Source organism: Miniopterus schreibersii (assembly GCF_964146895.1).
Source record: "Miniopterus schreibersii genome assembly, chromosome: 9".
Taxonomy (NCBI): Eukaryota; Metazoa; Chordata; class Mammalia; order Chiroptera; family Miniopteridae; genus Miniopterus; species Miniopterus schreibersii.
The window spans coordinates 79709952-79726349 of NC_138118.1; the positions used below are offsets into that span (position 1 = coordinate 79709952).

Consider the following 16398-nt stretch of genomic DNA (forward strand, 5'->3'; position numbering starts at 1 on the left):
TATACTTTGAATTACAGCATTTCCAAGTTGATTTTTTTCAAACCTTGCAGAATGGTATGATCTATTAGGTAACAAGAACATTTTTTTTCCCATGACTTTACATAAGGCTACCAAGCAAATAGGATTTGAGTTGTTTTTTTGTGGGACTATCTTTAACTGTTTTGAGTGTTGTTATTTACCCTAAGTATAAATTGTGTTTCAGAAAACTTCTTCCCCTGTGAAATCTTCTATATCTGTCACCGATGCTAAAAGCTGTAAGGTACAAAAGCCTGAGCGACTTCCAAAAACTCCTGTTAGTTCTCTGAAAACAGAGGCATTGAAACCGACTGGGAAGTCAGCTGAATCCCAGACAGTTCGGCCCAGGGAAGAATTAAATAGAGAAACTTGTCTGCAGTCTCAGACAAAAGACAAATCTACAACACCAGGTTATGTATTTTTTAAAAATCTGAAGTTACTTTTGTTTTCAGGGCTTCTGTTCTCAGCATTTTAAATATCAGGTTTGAATGGTACAGTGTTGGTTTGCCAGGGCAAGTGCCGGAATGTATCAGATGAGACTTCTTCCAAGTCAGCTTTAATTGATAAATATTTATTAGTGTAGACTGATCCAGTTACTGGTCAAAGTACGTAACCCGCTGCATCTTAGCAGTTTAAACATGCTTTTTACTTAGAATGACTGTGCTAGATACTTTCTTCTGTACTTTTGGATGCAGACAAAGCACATGCAACTGGAAGTCCCATTTTAAGGGCATAGTGGAGAAGCGCTCTTACAACCAAGTGTGCAAAGCAGTGCTTCTCAAACTTCACTATGAAGGCACCCCTAATAGCAAAGGGAAGCGAATGTGTATACAAAGGACTCCACTTTCAGTTATGTTTGTTGGCATGTATATTGTGTGTGAGTGTGTACATATGAAAATTCAAAATTACCTTCTTTATCTTGTGGTGACTTATACCTATTGTATACCCCAACATGCTATTGGTTAAGAAACACAAGACTCAGAAATATGGTAATATTGTTTACTTTGAACTATATATTTTTTCCTTAGAATTGCTTTTGGAAAAACTGTTTTCATTCTAAATTTTAACTTCTTGAAAAACAAACTCTTGAGAAAATATAGTTCATCATAAAAGAGACGTAGACAGAGAGATGAGAGGGGGGGAATCCATTAGTTATGGGGTAAGGTAGCAACCAGCAGCCAGTTTCCAGATGAGCCAAAATGAGAATTGGAAGCAACAGCAAAATCCAGTGTGGAAAAGGGTTAGTTACTCCCAGTTTTCTAAAGACTTAGGGCACAGATCAGAACGGCATAGATACAGACGCCTTTTTTTCATGCTTGGCTATTGTGTACCCCCAGAGTACAGTAACAGGGCCTCAGAGATATGTAATTTACACGGTTCTTTGTATCCTTAATGGACTTTAGTTTGAGATGTGGGATGAAGTGTTAATAAGGGACATGTGGAGCCTTCAAACTGTGGCTCTGGGTCAAATTTTGCCCTTCACTTGTTCTTGTAAATAAACTTTTACTGGGACACACCCTGCCCATCTGCCGTCTGACTGCTTTTCTGCTTCAAAGCAGAGTTGAGTCGTGATAGTGGCCGTATATTCTGCAAAGCCCAAGTATTTATTTGCTGGTTCCTTAAGGGGAAATGTTTCCCAATTACTAATGTAGATGAACTCCTTTTACACAGTACGATCCTTGTATCCTTAAGATGGAGGCGATTTCTTTCTCATTTGTTCTGCTTTAAATGTACCCCATACTATTATAATTCCTGGATTTTCATATGTTAGACTTTTTAAAAGCAAGATAAAATAAATTGGGCTGTAGAAATATAAGTAATTGGGTTATCATGGCCAGGACACTTGGTAGTTAGGTTCCGATTATTCAGTTTAAGGGTTTTCTGATCCCCACTGTCCTTGCACGCCACCTTAAAAGAAATATACATACATATTTTAAAGAACTAAGTCCTAAAATTAAATTTTAGGGCATGGAATTAAATAGTATGGTAAAAAACATTTTATTTTATTTTGAACTATTTTTATATTGTTTCCTTTCTGAGTGACTATTCCTAGTAGAATCAAAGCATTTTGGAGCTGTACTGGAATTTAGACCATTTTCCAAAGAAATCATAATAGTTACTTATTCTGAATAGCCCCCAACACTGTGCGTATTTTCTGTAGGAGGAGCAGGAGTCAAGCCTTTCCTGGAGCGCTTTGGAGAGCGTTGTCTAGAACGCAGCAGAGAGAGTCCCGCCCATAGCACGCCTCATAGAAACCCCGTTATCACTCCAAATACAAAGGCCCTCCAGGAAAGATTGTTAAAGCAAAATACATCTTCATCTACTACCCACGCAGCACAGCGGCTCAAGCAGGTATGGCCTACTCCTTCAGCATTGTCCATTGTATGGTCTCAGCGTAGAACCCGTAGAAATAAAGTTGTGTATCCCCATGCCAGTCTTCTTGACTGACATAAATAGCATCTTGATTCTCTGTGTCTCGTATTTCAAATCAGAAATATTATTGTTCCGTGTTCCTTTGTATTGTGATTTTTTTCCTCTTAAAACTGAAGACAAGCAAAGTCAGTAGTGTTTGGATATTATTCTTAAACATACTGTTGGTTCTTATGTAAAATAGAGCTTTTGATGGTTTCAGGAACGTGAAAAAGAACTAGAATGTCTCCGTGGCCGATTTGACAAGGGCAATTTATGGAGTGCAGAAAAAGGCAAAAACCCAAGAAGCAAACAACTAGAAACCAAACAGGTAACTCAAGCAAGGAACAGGAGAGCAAACTTAGCACCAGAGTGAGGCTGGGATCTAGCTGTGGTTCTGTGTTGTACAGCAATTCTTTACATGCTTTCCTGTGCCAGTTACCTGTGCCGCTTTACTCACAAACTCCTTAAGTGTTCATGCCGACTCTGGTTTTCTCGTGATGTTTTCCCACTCAGTGAGCTCTTTACCAAATTCACTGATGGCCCACTTAAAATCAAATTAAAAAAAAATTATTCCCACCATTCCATTGATTTCTGATGCCTTTTAACATTCTACTTAGACACCGGTTCTAAAATGTTTTTCAGAATCTCCTTTTCTCATTAATGATTGTATACCTCTCCCCAAATACCATTCTTTTAGACTATCTAATCCTTTTAGTAACCAAATACCTCCCAGATTTCTCTTTATTTCTATATCACTTCCTGTCCAATTTCATTAATCAGCCTTCAATGAAATTGCTCCTTGTAAATGTAAACTATGTTATGTTTCGTTTCCATGCCTGCTGTGTACAAAGTGCTGTATTAGGATACATTTTTAAGCTAAAAATAATAGAGGTACATTGAAAGTGGGTATCAGTAGAAGAAGAACACTGTCTGTGTAACCAGTGTGCTTTGAGAAATAACCTACATGTTCCGAACATGGCCAGGCCTTTCACACGCGTTGTCTGTTTTGTTCTGAGCAAGCTTATATAGAATAATGACTGTGGTTTGTTTCATATAACAACATGTAAAAAGACAAAAATTTTATTGTTTGGGCAAGTAAAATTTATCTTTTCATTTGCTTTTTGCAGGAAATTCACTGTCAGAACACTCCCCTCAAAAAACACCAAGTTGTTTCAGATTCTCTGTCACATCCAGTAGCAGAAAAGGAAGAGGGGACAGAAAATCAGACTCCAGCGAAACCTCCCAGAGCAGAACCCGCAGGTCAGCTTTTCCCTTCCTACTTCACTACGAGGAACTCTCAGTCTGCCGTAGTTTTGGAAATCAGTGTGGAAGTCAGACACGCTGCTCTCGTGTAAACAGGCAGATCCATCCTCCTTCCCAAGCCCACTCTCACTTCTGGCCACAAGATAAGCTTTTGCCTCAGTTCCCTTTCCAGAGGGAGAACTCGTACTCTTGATGAGAGTGTAAATTACTGCAACTTGTAATTGAATTGTAAGGTGTACGAAATTCAGCTTCTCTGCAAGTGTAAGTTGAATTCTTAGAACTAGTGTGAAGGATGTGCTGTGTACGAAGAGATCCATTGTAGCACTGTCTGTAATTGTAATGAGATTTAAATGACCTAAATGCCCATCACTAGAAGACTGTTTAAATAAATTGTATGAAGTCCATGTAATCAAATATTATGTAGCTGCTTTAAAAGATTAAGGTAGCTGTGTACGTGATGACATTTAATATGTCGTTGACCGTTAGAGAAATACTTTTTATTTTTTAAATTGTGGTAAAAAGCACAGTATTAAAATTTAACCATCTAACCAGCCGCTCAGTGCACAGTTCATCGGTGTTAAGTATATTCACATTGTTGAGGAACAATGAGTGACGGGGTGTTAGAGAAGGCAGGTGTTTGAGGTATTCTCTATACATTTCTAGAACTGAAATGCAATTTTATAATCAGAAAGAGAGACAAGGTTCTATAGCCAAAAAATTCTGGGTTCATATATATGTTAATACCTTTTTTCCTGAAACTTTTAGGTTTCACTGACTGTGAAATGATGAAGTCTAGCCCTTTGAAAATAACATTGTTTTTAGAAGAAGAAAGGTCTTTAAAAGTAACTTCGGACCCAAAGGTTGAGCAGCAAACAGGTTGGTTTTTATTCTTTATTTTTTGTTAACACTGAACATGTTATAAGAAATAATATATTAGTGGAAGCACATATTCAACTATATGATGTCCTTTGTTTCTAAATGTCTTGTGATTTTATAATTCTTTTTTTTTTTAAGTAAGGAGTACTCTAGCCTCCACAAGATAGAGTGCTGTTAACAGTTATCTTTAGGTCACAGGCCCCAGTGAGTGTGCTCTAGGCTATCATGGACTTTTCACAGGGAAGGGAGTGCATTGCCCTAGCACTGGGCATTTACGTCAGGAGACTTGTGGCCCCTGAAGGTATCTGTGAGTCCTGCCCTGGGTGGTGTCAATGTTTTCCTGTTAGTGGCTGCCACATCAAAGGGCAGCTCCCACAATAGAAAGTCATTTCAAGGAACATTTTTTGTAAGTCTGAAAATTTTGGCTATTATCCCGAGTTCTTAATAGTCTTTCTTACACTCAAAGCATTGAATTAATTTTTGATAGTTTCCTCTTTTATTGCTTAGAAAATATTCCTAGAGTTTTGAAAATTATTTTGGTTTTATATACTAGAAAGTTTTATTATTATTTTTTAGGAGGTGCTTTTCATTAGGGCTTTTCCCTTCTTTACTTAGTAAGCATATGAATGTTAGATTTTCTTGACGATCCCTTTAATTTTTTCACGTCTGAAGCACAGTCTTCGCTTACTGAAATATTTTTCAGAAGTGGTCCGTGAGATGGAGATGAGTGTGGACAAGGCGGATGACATCAACAGTTCACAAGTAATTAATGACATCTTCAGTGACGTCCTACAGGAGGGCGAGCTGGATGTGGCCAGGAGCCAGGAGGAGGTGGGCCAGGCGGAAGCAGAGAGCAGTGAGGACCAGGAGGATGCCCTGAATATCTCCTCCATGTCTTTGCTTGCTCCGCTAGCACAGACAGTTGGTGTGGTGAGTCCAGAGGTAAGAAAAGACTGTAAACAGGCTCAGGGCATAAACTAAGTAGGATTGGGGTCTCCTTTTGTTTTAGTGGGTACATGGGGATTTAGCACTCTGTAGTTAGGGGGATTTTGCAGACCTGATGGTAATTCTCTTAAAAGAGAGCTTAAAAAAAAACACTAAAAAAATACTCTTCAGTCTGTTGACCTTACATAAAATCCAGACTAACATGGCTTCAGGCCAGACATTTGGGCTCAGATCCTGGCTCTTCCATTTCCTAATGTTATTGGTCGTATTGTTTAACCGCTTTGCTGCAGTTCACTCATCTGTTAAATGAGGTTAAAAATAGTACCTGTGTTATGGGGTTGATGTGAATATTAAAACATACTGCTATATTGGTATTGAGCACCAGACAGATAACTAACATTTATTGAGAGCTAAGTATATTAGCTATTGCCCTACATCAAATAACTGCAGCTTTGTTTGGAAATTGATTCAATTAGAAATATTTTGAAAGTGGGTCACAAGTGTAGATTTTAGCAGTCTTTCAACTTTTATTTGTTTATTTACCTTTAGGAACTTATTTCAGTTTGTCTTATTTTTATGATGAACCAGTTGACTTATTAGACATTTATTTCCTGGTAATAGAGAAGAATTTGTTCAGTTCTTCAGAATTATCATTTAAATCAACGTTGTCCATAAAATACTAAGACCCAATGTGCTTCCCTGCAGGGTTTAGTTTCCTCGCCTAGACTGGAATTAAAGGACAGTGGCGCACGTGATGAGAGTCCAAAACCAGGGAAATTCCAGAGAACCCGTGTCCCGCGGGCTGAGTCTGGCGATAGCATTGGTTCTGAGGATCGTGATCTTCTTTACAGGTGAGAATGTTTCTGGGAGGCATTCACTCACTAAGGTCATGGTTTAGATTGATGTAACAGGTTGGATTACTTGTCATTATCATGGTAGTAATGATTAACTTGCATAAAACTTTGGAATAAAGTGTTGGTCTGTCACCCAGTGACATTTTCCATTCTGGTGGTGTGTTCTGCTGATACGTCTCAGTATCAGTGTCAGATTCTGCAGAAATGTTTAGTAAAAGGTGGTGCCTTGTGTGTCACTGGGCTTCTAACAGTGTAACTGTCTCCTGAAGCATCGATGCGTACAGATCTCAAAGAATCAGAGAGACTGACCGCCCTTCGATAAAGCAGATTGTTCGGAAGGAAGACGTTACTTCCAAATCAGAGGGGAAAAGGAATGCTGAAGAAAAGAGTGTCTTTCCTCATCAGGTTAATGTCAAGCAGAAGATGCAGGTGTGTATGTCTATGGAAGGGGGTTTTGCAGTGTTTCCTGCTTGAGACTGAGCTGGAGCACAAGGTTCTGGCCTCACTCATCTCTGTACCCTGAGGGCCTGATGCCTAGGACCTCAGCAATTGCCCTTGAATTCAGTTTAATTTGAGGAAGGTCCTCTTTATTAGAAAAGTTGGAAGCTTGTTTGATATTGTTGGAATACTTATGTTTAAACAGGTTTGTCCTAAATATCCGTAAAGTGTAACTATAAATTAGATGGTGGTGAAATGTGAAATTTATTTTGCGCTTAAAGGTTCTTTTACTCTAAGAAAACAGTAAAAAAATTACAGCATACATGTACTTTGTTGGACATAGTCCCAATTATAATTTTAATAAGTATGAGTTGAAAGCCTTTCATAAGGAAGAATGTTTATAGTGTGATTATTACAATATGCTGAATGTTCTTGGTGCATAGTGTTGAAACTTGAATGGTGAAACTGGTGTTTTGACTTTCTGGAAATTTTGGAAATTATTGAATCAGATTGGTTAAAATCAAAGTTTACAGTAAAGGGAAAGTGGTGACTGAAAATGTGAGTTTTCCTCCTCTTGCTGGTCTCACCAGGACCTCAACAATGAAGTGAACCTGCAGCAGACAGTGATCTACCAGGCCAGCCAGGCCCTGAGCTGCTGCGTGGACCAGGAGCACGGGAAGGGGTCCCTGGAGGAAGCCGAGGCCGAAAGGCTGCTGCTCATCGCAAGTGCGTTCCACACCCGAAGCAGCCCAGCACAGCTCCACACCAGGAAAACTCGCTTCGTCTCCTGTAGTCTGACACCTCTAATTGTGGAGAAAGGGCCTTTTCTTTTCTTTTTTTTAATCCTCACCTGAGGATATTTTTTTCCATTACTTTTCAGAGGGGGAGGGAGAGAGAGAGACACATCGACTGGTTGCCTCCTGCACGCACCTCTTCTGGGGCTTGAGACTGCACCCAAGGTACATGCCGTTGGCCGGAATCGAACCCAGGGCCCTTCAGTCTGAGGGTCGACACTCTAACCACTGAGCAAAACCGGCTAGGGCAAGAAAGGGCCTTTTCTGATAACCTGTTTCAGTCAACCTATTTTTTGTTTTGTATAAAGTCTGTGAACAATCTGCATGTAAAATGAGATGTAGTTTGCATGAAAGGGTGAGAAAAACTGGAATGCACTTGAAGGAATGGAGTTGTGCAGAGTAGGCCAAGAATGAATATATGAGTATACTTACATCCACACACTCTTATCTCTACCTGTCTACCTACCTATAGCTAAAAGTGTGTGTGAATTTTGTGTGTGTATTTGTGGTGATGAATAATGAGGCATGTTAGGGTGGAGAGATTATGTCACACAAGAAATCTGACTAAAAGTCAAAGCACTAAATTATGAAAACTTGGTAAACTGATGACCAATTAAGGTTTTTCCCAGCTACCTGCCACCTGATTCTGTAAGGAGAGTTACTGATTGCGTCTCTGGGCTTATGTACTGTGGCCGCATCAGTGCATTGTCTTGAGTTGGTCTCCTTTAGAACTAGTTGCAGTTTTTAATATTTGAAATATTAACTTGCATATTTTTACGCAGCTGAGAAGAGAACACTTTTGATTGATGAGCTGAATAAACTGAAGAGTGAAGGGCCTCAGAGGAAGACTAAGGCTGGTCCCACATCCCAGAGTGAATTTGCCCCATCCAAAGGGTCAGTCACTTTGTCAGAAATCCGCTTGCCTCTCAAAGCAGATTTTGTCTGCAGCACAGTTCAGAAACCAGGTACGTGATTTTTATCTGCATGCCTTCTAGGCCACATGTTTAATTATTCCCTCACCTCGACTGGGATTGTGCACATGGGAAGAGGCAGGTAGCGTGCATAAAGGTGCAAAGCTTGTATCTTGGGCCTTTAGTTCCTTTCATGAAGGCGTGTGTAAATATAACCAAGGGGAATTTCATATGTGGCCTCACAGCCACACAACAACAGATATGGCTGTAATTAATAGGAGGCTAGCGAAAGATAACTAAAAGAAGTCTTTATTGAGTTCAGAGAGAAAGGAATAGGAGAGAGAGACATCAATGATGAGTCATTGATCCGCTGCCTCCTGCACGCCCCCCACTGGGGATTGAGCCCACAACCCGGGCGTGTGCCCTGAGTGGAAATCAAACTGCGATCTCCCGGACCCGAGGTCGATGCTCAACTGCTGAGCCATGCTGGCCGGGCCTGAAAGATAATTTTGAACATAAAATATTTTCCTGAGTTCTTCTGACATAGCGATCAGTTTTATTAATTAATTTTATTGTGGAAAGTATTTGGGGCATCTAAAATAACTTATTTTACTTTATTCAGTGTAAAATTCGTCCCATTGTAGAAGGTGGTTCTATAAATTCTGAATTTATGGAGCCTGGAGGAGTGAGGAGCCTCACAATGGGGACATTCCTGTTAAATCTCGTCCCCTTTGCCCTCTCGGTTGAATAGGTAAATGTTTCTAAGCTACGTCTTCTCCTAAAGATCATTTATTAGCAAAATGGCTGAAGGGGAGTATGGCGCCAGCACCTGCGAGCCGCGCAGGGTAATTACAGCCAGCCTCAGGAAGTTCAAGTTTTATTACATTTTGGATTTTTTTAAGGTTTAAGTTTTTGTGTGAGACATTCTCTTTGAGGGAAAGAAGGGCTAGACACAGGTGAGACGTGGACGTGAGGGGCTGGGAAAGGAAAGCGTGGAGGTCTTCAAGGGTGTGAGCGCCTTGGCAGGAGTGAGGGGATCTCAGTCCCCACGCTTGCTGTTTCCTGCTCCGGCGGGTGTGGGTGAAACCTGGTGGTCCTTTAATGTGTACCTTGAGATCTGGTTATTTAATGACAAACTGAAGAAATAGTTTGTGTTTTCATTGGAATTTATTTCTGAGGAACTTTCACAGAAATAGAGTATTTTAATCTCAGTTTTGAAATATAATCGTATATGCTCAGATATATACTCAGGTATATACTACTCAGGTACATAGTATTAGCTAAAGAATTAGTGGTAATAGGTAAAATTTGAAGTCAGCAGAACTTGAGGGGTGTGGAGTGAAGTTATTTTAATTCCCAAAGTAGGAGGAGACCTTGATAAGGCGTATTCCAGGATTATGACCATCTGCTTATGTCTTAGTGAATGTTTTATGTCTGACAGGTTGGTTTTAGAAATCTTTCAGTGAACTTTATATGGATCAGGGCAGTATTATTTCACCCCTCTGGTCTGCAGAACGCCAGTGATCTCACTCATTCTGCGCGTGCTTATTCTGTAACGCGGTTCCTTCTTGCAGATGCAGCAAACTACTCTTTCCTGATTCTGCTGAAAGCGGGAGCCGAGAATATGGCAGCCACACCCCTGGCAAGCATGCCTAGCTCTCTGAATGGCGATGCCCTGACATTCCCCACTACGTACACTCTGTAAGTGCATGAGGCTTTCGGTGGTCCAAACACATTCTCCTTTTAATAGTTGAGACAATCTAAACACACAGGTGACTTTTATAACCTTGGAGGTGCAGGGTGGTCATTCTTTTTATATGGACAAGTAACTCAGTTTCCAGTTGGTTGGTTGAACTCTTCTTTGTTTCTGACATTTCCTTCCATTGAGTAGTATCTTGTTTCCCTGTGACTATAGGTATTTAATGTTTTGGAGTGCTTTAAAGTGTGTGTGCGTGATATTGGGCATAATTTTTTATGTATGCTTTGAATCTCATAATGTACTTAATATTCAATCTCAATGAAAAGACATATTTCATGTCATGGGTTTATTTTGAAGCTAGCATCAAAATTCACTATGAAAAAATTACTTTTATTATTGAAGATTTTGAGTTGTAAAATACTCAAGAAGATATTTGACTTGTATTATAGGAAAAAATAGACTGTTCTTACCAATTTTTATATTCTTAAGTGGTTTATAGCTGCTGTCTTTAGTTGAAACACAGTGACTTCCTTTGCTCTTAGAGTATTGTAACTGTATTGATGGCATGGTCTTGGGACATAACTTGCTATTTTTCTTATATTTTAATGCATTGTGTTTTCAGGGAAGATGTGTCCAATGACTTTGAAATCAGTATTGAAGTTTACAGCTTGGTAAGCAGTTAAAGCTTTCAAAAATAACTACTGGTATGTTTTTCTTAAAGATACCAGATTTAAACTAATTGTGCTTTGGATTTGTGTACTAGGTACAAAAGAAAGATCCCTCGGTGCCTGATAAGAAGAAAAAGTCCTACAAATCCAAGGTGAGGATGAAAGAAACCCAGTAAAATATAATAATTAGAAATAATAGATCTTATACCAGTTTCCATTTATGTACAATTTTTAATGGCTACAAAGTTTTTGGATTGTTTTTATGCCCCAAATTTCAGTTACTGCACATAATAGGTATGAATACTGAAAGTGAACTTCTAGTGAATAATCATGATCCTAAGGATAAGTTCCTCTTGCACTCAGGCTGGATAATTCTGTTTTCTCTGTTTACTTGACAGCTTACATCGGTTACCCTTTAAACTTTCTCAAGCCTGTCCCTGGAACTCGGGTCTCGCTAAGTCCTCTACACCAGCACTTAGGACCAGTATGGTCACTGCAGGCGCAAGGACCAGAACCTCTAGCTTGGTTCTCACCCTTCCTAGTCTTTGCCCTTCTATTCCTTTTCAAGTTGTCGTTTAAAAGAATTTTATTTAGCTTAACAAAGAGAGAATGACAGTGTGGGTAATGCCTTAATAAAAGACTCAGGTATAACATACTCATATTTAAGAACTATTTTCTATGTGGGAGGGTCTCAAGGTTGGTTATTGTAAAGCTCCAAATTGTAATGTTTACTAGGAAATACACTGAGGTGTTTTTTTCTTTTAGGCTATTACTCCAAAGCGACTTCTCACATCAATAACCACTGTAAGTAGCATTTTTAAAAAAATTGAGCCTCCTTGTGAAATCTTCCTGTTGCACAGATGATTGTAAATTGGTTAACCATTTCTAAACCCTTAGCACTTTGGAAATCTTTAAAATACACTAATGGGGAGAAAACCTCTATATTGTATGTAGAAAAAAATGTTTTCTGAAATATAGTTCTTGCAGTGTTAGAGTTTTGTGTTTAATACTTAAATCTCTGTATCTAATAAGGAAAATAACTTGTTTCTCCTTCACTCCCTTCTAGAAAAGCTCCCTTCATTCTTCAGGTGAGTGGACCTTGAACTACTGTATTTGAGACACTAGAATAAAGAGGAGAACCAAGACCTTCATCCTTGGCCATACAGCCATCTCAATTATGAGTGTTTAGCATAGTCTCCTGTGAAAGATAATTTCTGTATGGTTTTTAGTAACAGGTGAGATTAGCAACTTTAGCATGCTGTCCAGTTGCCATTGTCAGATGCCACATAGGCCACCGGTCACCGCGTCACTCAGGCCCAGCAGCCAGTACTCATGATACCTGGTCACTTGATGACTGCAGTGGGGAGCATTGCTCGTCACCCTGGCTCATGCTGTCCTGTAGATTTGTTCTGTGTCACCAGCACCGTGGAGTTGACTTCTGTTGACTTTGCTGATCATGACTGACATTGAATCATATCAGAAAAGCGTCTTTCTAGTACAGTGGGAACTGGGTCCCAGTAAGCCAGAAGAAGCCTTCTCTAGAACGGCTTTAGGCCTGTTTCCCAGAGGGGATTAGGATGGAGCTGGTTTCACTCTTTTGGGCTTTTGGTCCCTTCTTGGTACAAGAGGAACTTAGGAAGCACCATGCAGCATAGTCTGAGTCACCCTAGACTATAACAATGATGTCTCTTCTCTCTTATAGGAAAATTGCATTTTATGTACACATTTTAAAAACCTATCTGTCCCAAATGCTCAGATGTGCCTATACTTTACTGTAGTTAAATATAAAATATGCAACAGTCTGCTTTCCTTAGCGAACTTGATGTTTTCCCTCCCTATTTAGAAATGGAGGGAAATGAGACCGTTTTCTTTGGTAGTTTCACTTCATTCTGTTGGGGTGAGGTGAGGAGTTGTTATTTGCACTTACAGAAGTCACTCTGAACTAAACCTCAGTTCCTTTTCTTCAGTCATGGCCAGTCCCGGTGGTCTCGGCGCCGTGCGGACCAGCAACTTTACCCTTGTTGGCTCTCACACATTGTCACTCTCTTCAGTAGGAAACACTAAGTTTGCTCTGGACAAGGTAATCCAAATTTACTTATTTATTTTCAGAAAAATTAGGTCAGTGGAAATTCTCCAGTACTTTCAAATATTTGAAATCTTTGAAAAATGTATGTTCTTAGAATTGTACATTTTAACTAGGCATTGGTGTACTTACATGATATATTTTTTGATCTTGGAAATATTTCTCTCTTGTATTTTAACAGTTAATTCCTCAAAGTACTACATGCTGACTTACTCTAAATGTCAGTTCTGACATTTTCCAATTACAGTTGATGTACAATATTATATTAGTTTCAGGTGTACAACATAGGGATTAGACATTTATACACCTTACAAAGTCATCACCCCGATAAGTCCAGGACCCTCTGAAGCCATACATAGTTATTACAGTATTATTGACTGTGTATCCTATGCTGTACTTTACATCCCTATGATTATTTTTATTAACTGGAAGTATTACTTCTTGCACGTAGATGTTAAGCTTACAGTTTTAAACTTAGTCACTGGCCCATTTGAACTGATACTTTGAAATGAGTAGTATTTTGTAGATTTAGTTTTCAGAAGATACGGAAGGACAGGTTAATTTCTAGAGAAGTGCCCATGAGTCTAAGGGGTTTCCTTCTCACACTCCCTCCCCAGGTTTAAAGCTTCAGCATTCAGGTCTGCGCAGTATCACTGGGTGCTTTTCACCATAATGTGATGTGACTCAACTTAATAACTAACAAGACCATTTTAAAGTGTGAGAGAACTAGAGGCAAACTGGGTTGACCCCTGCTTTATATATTTTTAATATTTTAAGAGATTTTGTATTCACAATATAGAGATGAAGGATTGAATATTAGGAGGCCTGGTTTCTGGTGTTGGCCCTGCTAGGGATTTCCTCTTTAACATTGAACAAAGTCACTTCCTTTCTCATAGCTTGAAATTCCAAGATACCTTTTTTGTTGTTGTTGATATACAAAAACCAGACTATATTTGAAAGTTTGATGATTATTAATGCATACATGTATTTTTTAACATGTTAATTTAAAAGATTCTTGTACTTTTTTATTTAGTGATTCCGCTAGTTTAACAAATTGAATGATCCTGGGTCTTTTTTTTCTCTTTGTCTTTTATTTTGTTTGTTTTAGATAAATTATGATGTAAAAGAGCGAGAGCTACTGGGCTATTTGTTCCAGGAAAAGGTTGCCATTTTTTCTTTGCTTGAAACTAACGAGCTTAAAAATCAGTCCCTAATTTTTGGCCTGTATTTATTTGTTTCACTAACACTCCAGTACCTTCTTGGTTATTTTGAATAAGTAAGGACATTATATACATGATCCCTTCAGTCTCTTACAGTTGGGCATCTTTACTTTGCTTTCTGTTTTTTTCTTGCATGTTTGGTGTTGGCTTTTCTCCTACATTCTTTTTTTACATTTAAATTCTTTCCAATTCTGTAATCATTTCAATGTTGATTTTTCTGGGTACTAAAATACCAAATTAAATTTATTCAAATTGTTTACTCCCCATATATTGAAAGAGCTATTGGTGATATTTTAAGTGGAAAACTTTTTTGGTCATGGTTGGCTAATAGGCATATTGCTGTGTAGATGATGCTGTTTATAATTTTTAAATTAAAGTGCATTTAACACTAAAATTATACTAAGTACAATCATATATTTTAGATTTTAAAAAGGATTTTTAATATCCTGTGAAGATCAATTGTAAGCATTTTGTGGATATGTAAAAATGCTAATTTATAAAATGCTGGACAGTATTATTGTATTGTTAAAACAAGATTTACAGATTAATTGAACATAAGAACTGGGCTTCTGTGAACTGTGTTCCTTACCTGCTCTTGTCTGTCATGAAGCAAATGTGTATGTAAGAGATATCATTGATTTCTAAAATGAAAGGGATTTCAGTGATACACGTTAAATATTTGTTTTTGTCTGCCATTTTAATTCAAAATGTCACAAATTAAAGTATTTCCATTCTCTTAATAATTCTTTTGAGTTTATCACTTAAATAGGCACCCATGTGATTGAGTGCAAAATCATTTAATTTAATTGGTTGTGTCTGATACTCTAAAGCCTCTTTCTGCTTCAAATACAACACAAGTTTGATGTTAATTTGTCCCAAATGTGCTTTTTTGAATGCCAGGGGGAACCAAATATTTGTTCCAATAGCTTGTAGTTGATGTAAAAGAATATTTAAAATGGTTAAGTTTAGATGTTTTTTTAAGTTGGTGGGAAAAACTGGAAGGCCTTTTATACTCATATAATAATTCTATTTAACTTTGAGAGAGTAAGCAAGTGTCCCATATCTTCCCAGATACTATCAGTACAAAGGAGTGTTGGCCTATTTTACTGGTACCTTGACCAATAAAACACCAGTTATCTCTGAGATCCCTTCAGAATGGAATTACTTTTGAGGTTAATCCAGACTGTTTGCTGTGCAGATGCAGGACACTGTTAACAGGAGATTGCCTTCTTATTTGAGGTTTTAGATACCTGATGTAAAGTCTGGCACTGTGGAATTTAAATTATGAGTCTCAGTGAGTTACAGACTCTCAAGTGCTTTCTTTTCTTTGAATAGAGAATCCAAAATAGTTACAGGTTTTAAAAAAAATAGTCATAGGTCTTAGTATATGTTTATGGATAAAGGGAGGACATCCCACAGCTCATCTTCTGACTTAAAAAAACCTCTTATATATTTCTACTTTCCAGGAAACAGAGACATCATCAATTTAAATAGCATTAGAGCAAAAATTAGCATTGTAGAATTTTGAGGTCGTAGGAAGAGTGGTTAGGCATCTGGCGTGCACAAAGCTATTCTGGTTTATGCCTTTTGCCCTGGTATAATTATTAACAGTATCCCTTTCTCTCTCAGAAATATTCCAATGCATGAAAATTACACAATTGCCCTGGTTATAGGTTACATTTTACAGTTCTTAATAATCTTTAAGGGGCAGATGCCTTAAAAGACCCTTTTGTTCAACAGAAAACAGAACAGGATGGATCATACATTTTCACACTTCTCCAAACCCAGCTTGAGTAGTAACATTGACTCCCTAGTGAATATTCTCAATTCACTTTATCAGGACAAGCTTCTAACCAAGAATATCATCTACTTTCATAGCTGTAGAGTAAGGGGGAATATTTTCTTTCTATCTTTCTGAGATTCTTTTTACCAGCAGCGTTCTTTGGGTTAAACAATGAAATTCTACTGATTAGCACTGAGAGCCAAAGGATCTTAAAACTAACTGTGTGGGAAAAACAAGGCAAGGGAATTTATAACAAGTACAGTAGTGAGGCGTGATGTTTCGATCCTACATTATGGATCCCTTTTAAATTCAGAAACTTTGAGGATTGTCTAACGGAATTAATCCATTGAAATCTATACTTTTTGGCCAAGAGAAGATTAAATTGTTGGAAACCTTACAGTAAAAATTTAAAATCTAGACTAAACGAAGATTATTCT

General features: G+C 38.2%; 1 protein-coding gene across 8 annotated transcripts in view; it reads left to right on the plus strand.

The window, feature by feature from the left end:
- ANLN (anillin, actin binding protein) overlaps window positions 1–16398 on the plus strand; it is a 77603-nt gene that overhangs the window by 54387 nt on the left and 6818 nt on the right. For 3 of the 8 annotated variants that reach the window (XM_081146718.1, XM_081146719.1, XM_081146722.1), the window contains exons 5-21: window positions 203–425; window positions 2177–2367; window positions 2648–2755; window positions 3555–3687; window positions 4456–4566; window positions 5270–5508; window positions 6217–6362; window positions 6635–6794; window positions 7394–7529; window positions 8380–8562; window positions 10083–10209; window positions 10830–10878; window positions 10971–11027; window positions 11641–11679; window positions 11942–11963; window positions 12843–12955; window positions 14067–14120. In XM_081146718.1, coding sequence (XP_081002844.1) covers window positions 203–425; window positions 2177–2367; window positions 2648–2755; window positions 3555–3687; window positions 4456–4566; window positions 5270–5508; window positions 6217–6362; window positions 6635–6794; window positions 7394–7529; window positions 8380–8562; window positions 10083–10209; window positions 10830–10878; window positions 10971–11027; window positions 11641–11679; window positions 11942–11963; window positions 12843–12955; window positions 14067–14120 — 2091 coding nt within the window. Of the gene's footprint in view, window positions 1–202; window positions 426–2176; window positions 2368–2647; window positions 2756–3554; window positions 3688–4455; window positions 4567–5269; window positions 5509–6216; window positions 6363–6634; window positions 6795–7393; window positions 7530–8379; window positions 8563–10082; window positions 10210–10829; window positions 10879–10970; window positions 11028–11640; window positions 11684–11941; window positions 11964–12828; window positions 12956–14066; window positions 14121–16398 lie in introns of all 8 variants that reach the window. The other 5 variants (XM_081146720.1, XM_081146721.1, XR_013999509.1 and 2 more) reach the window with 3 other exon arrangements.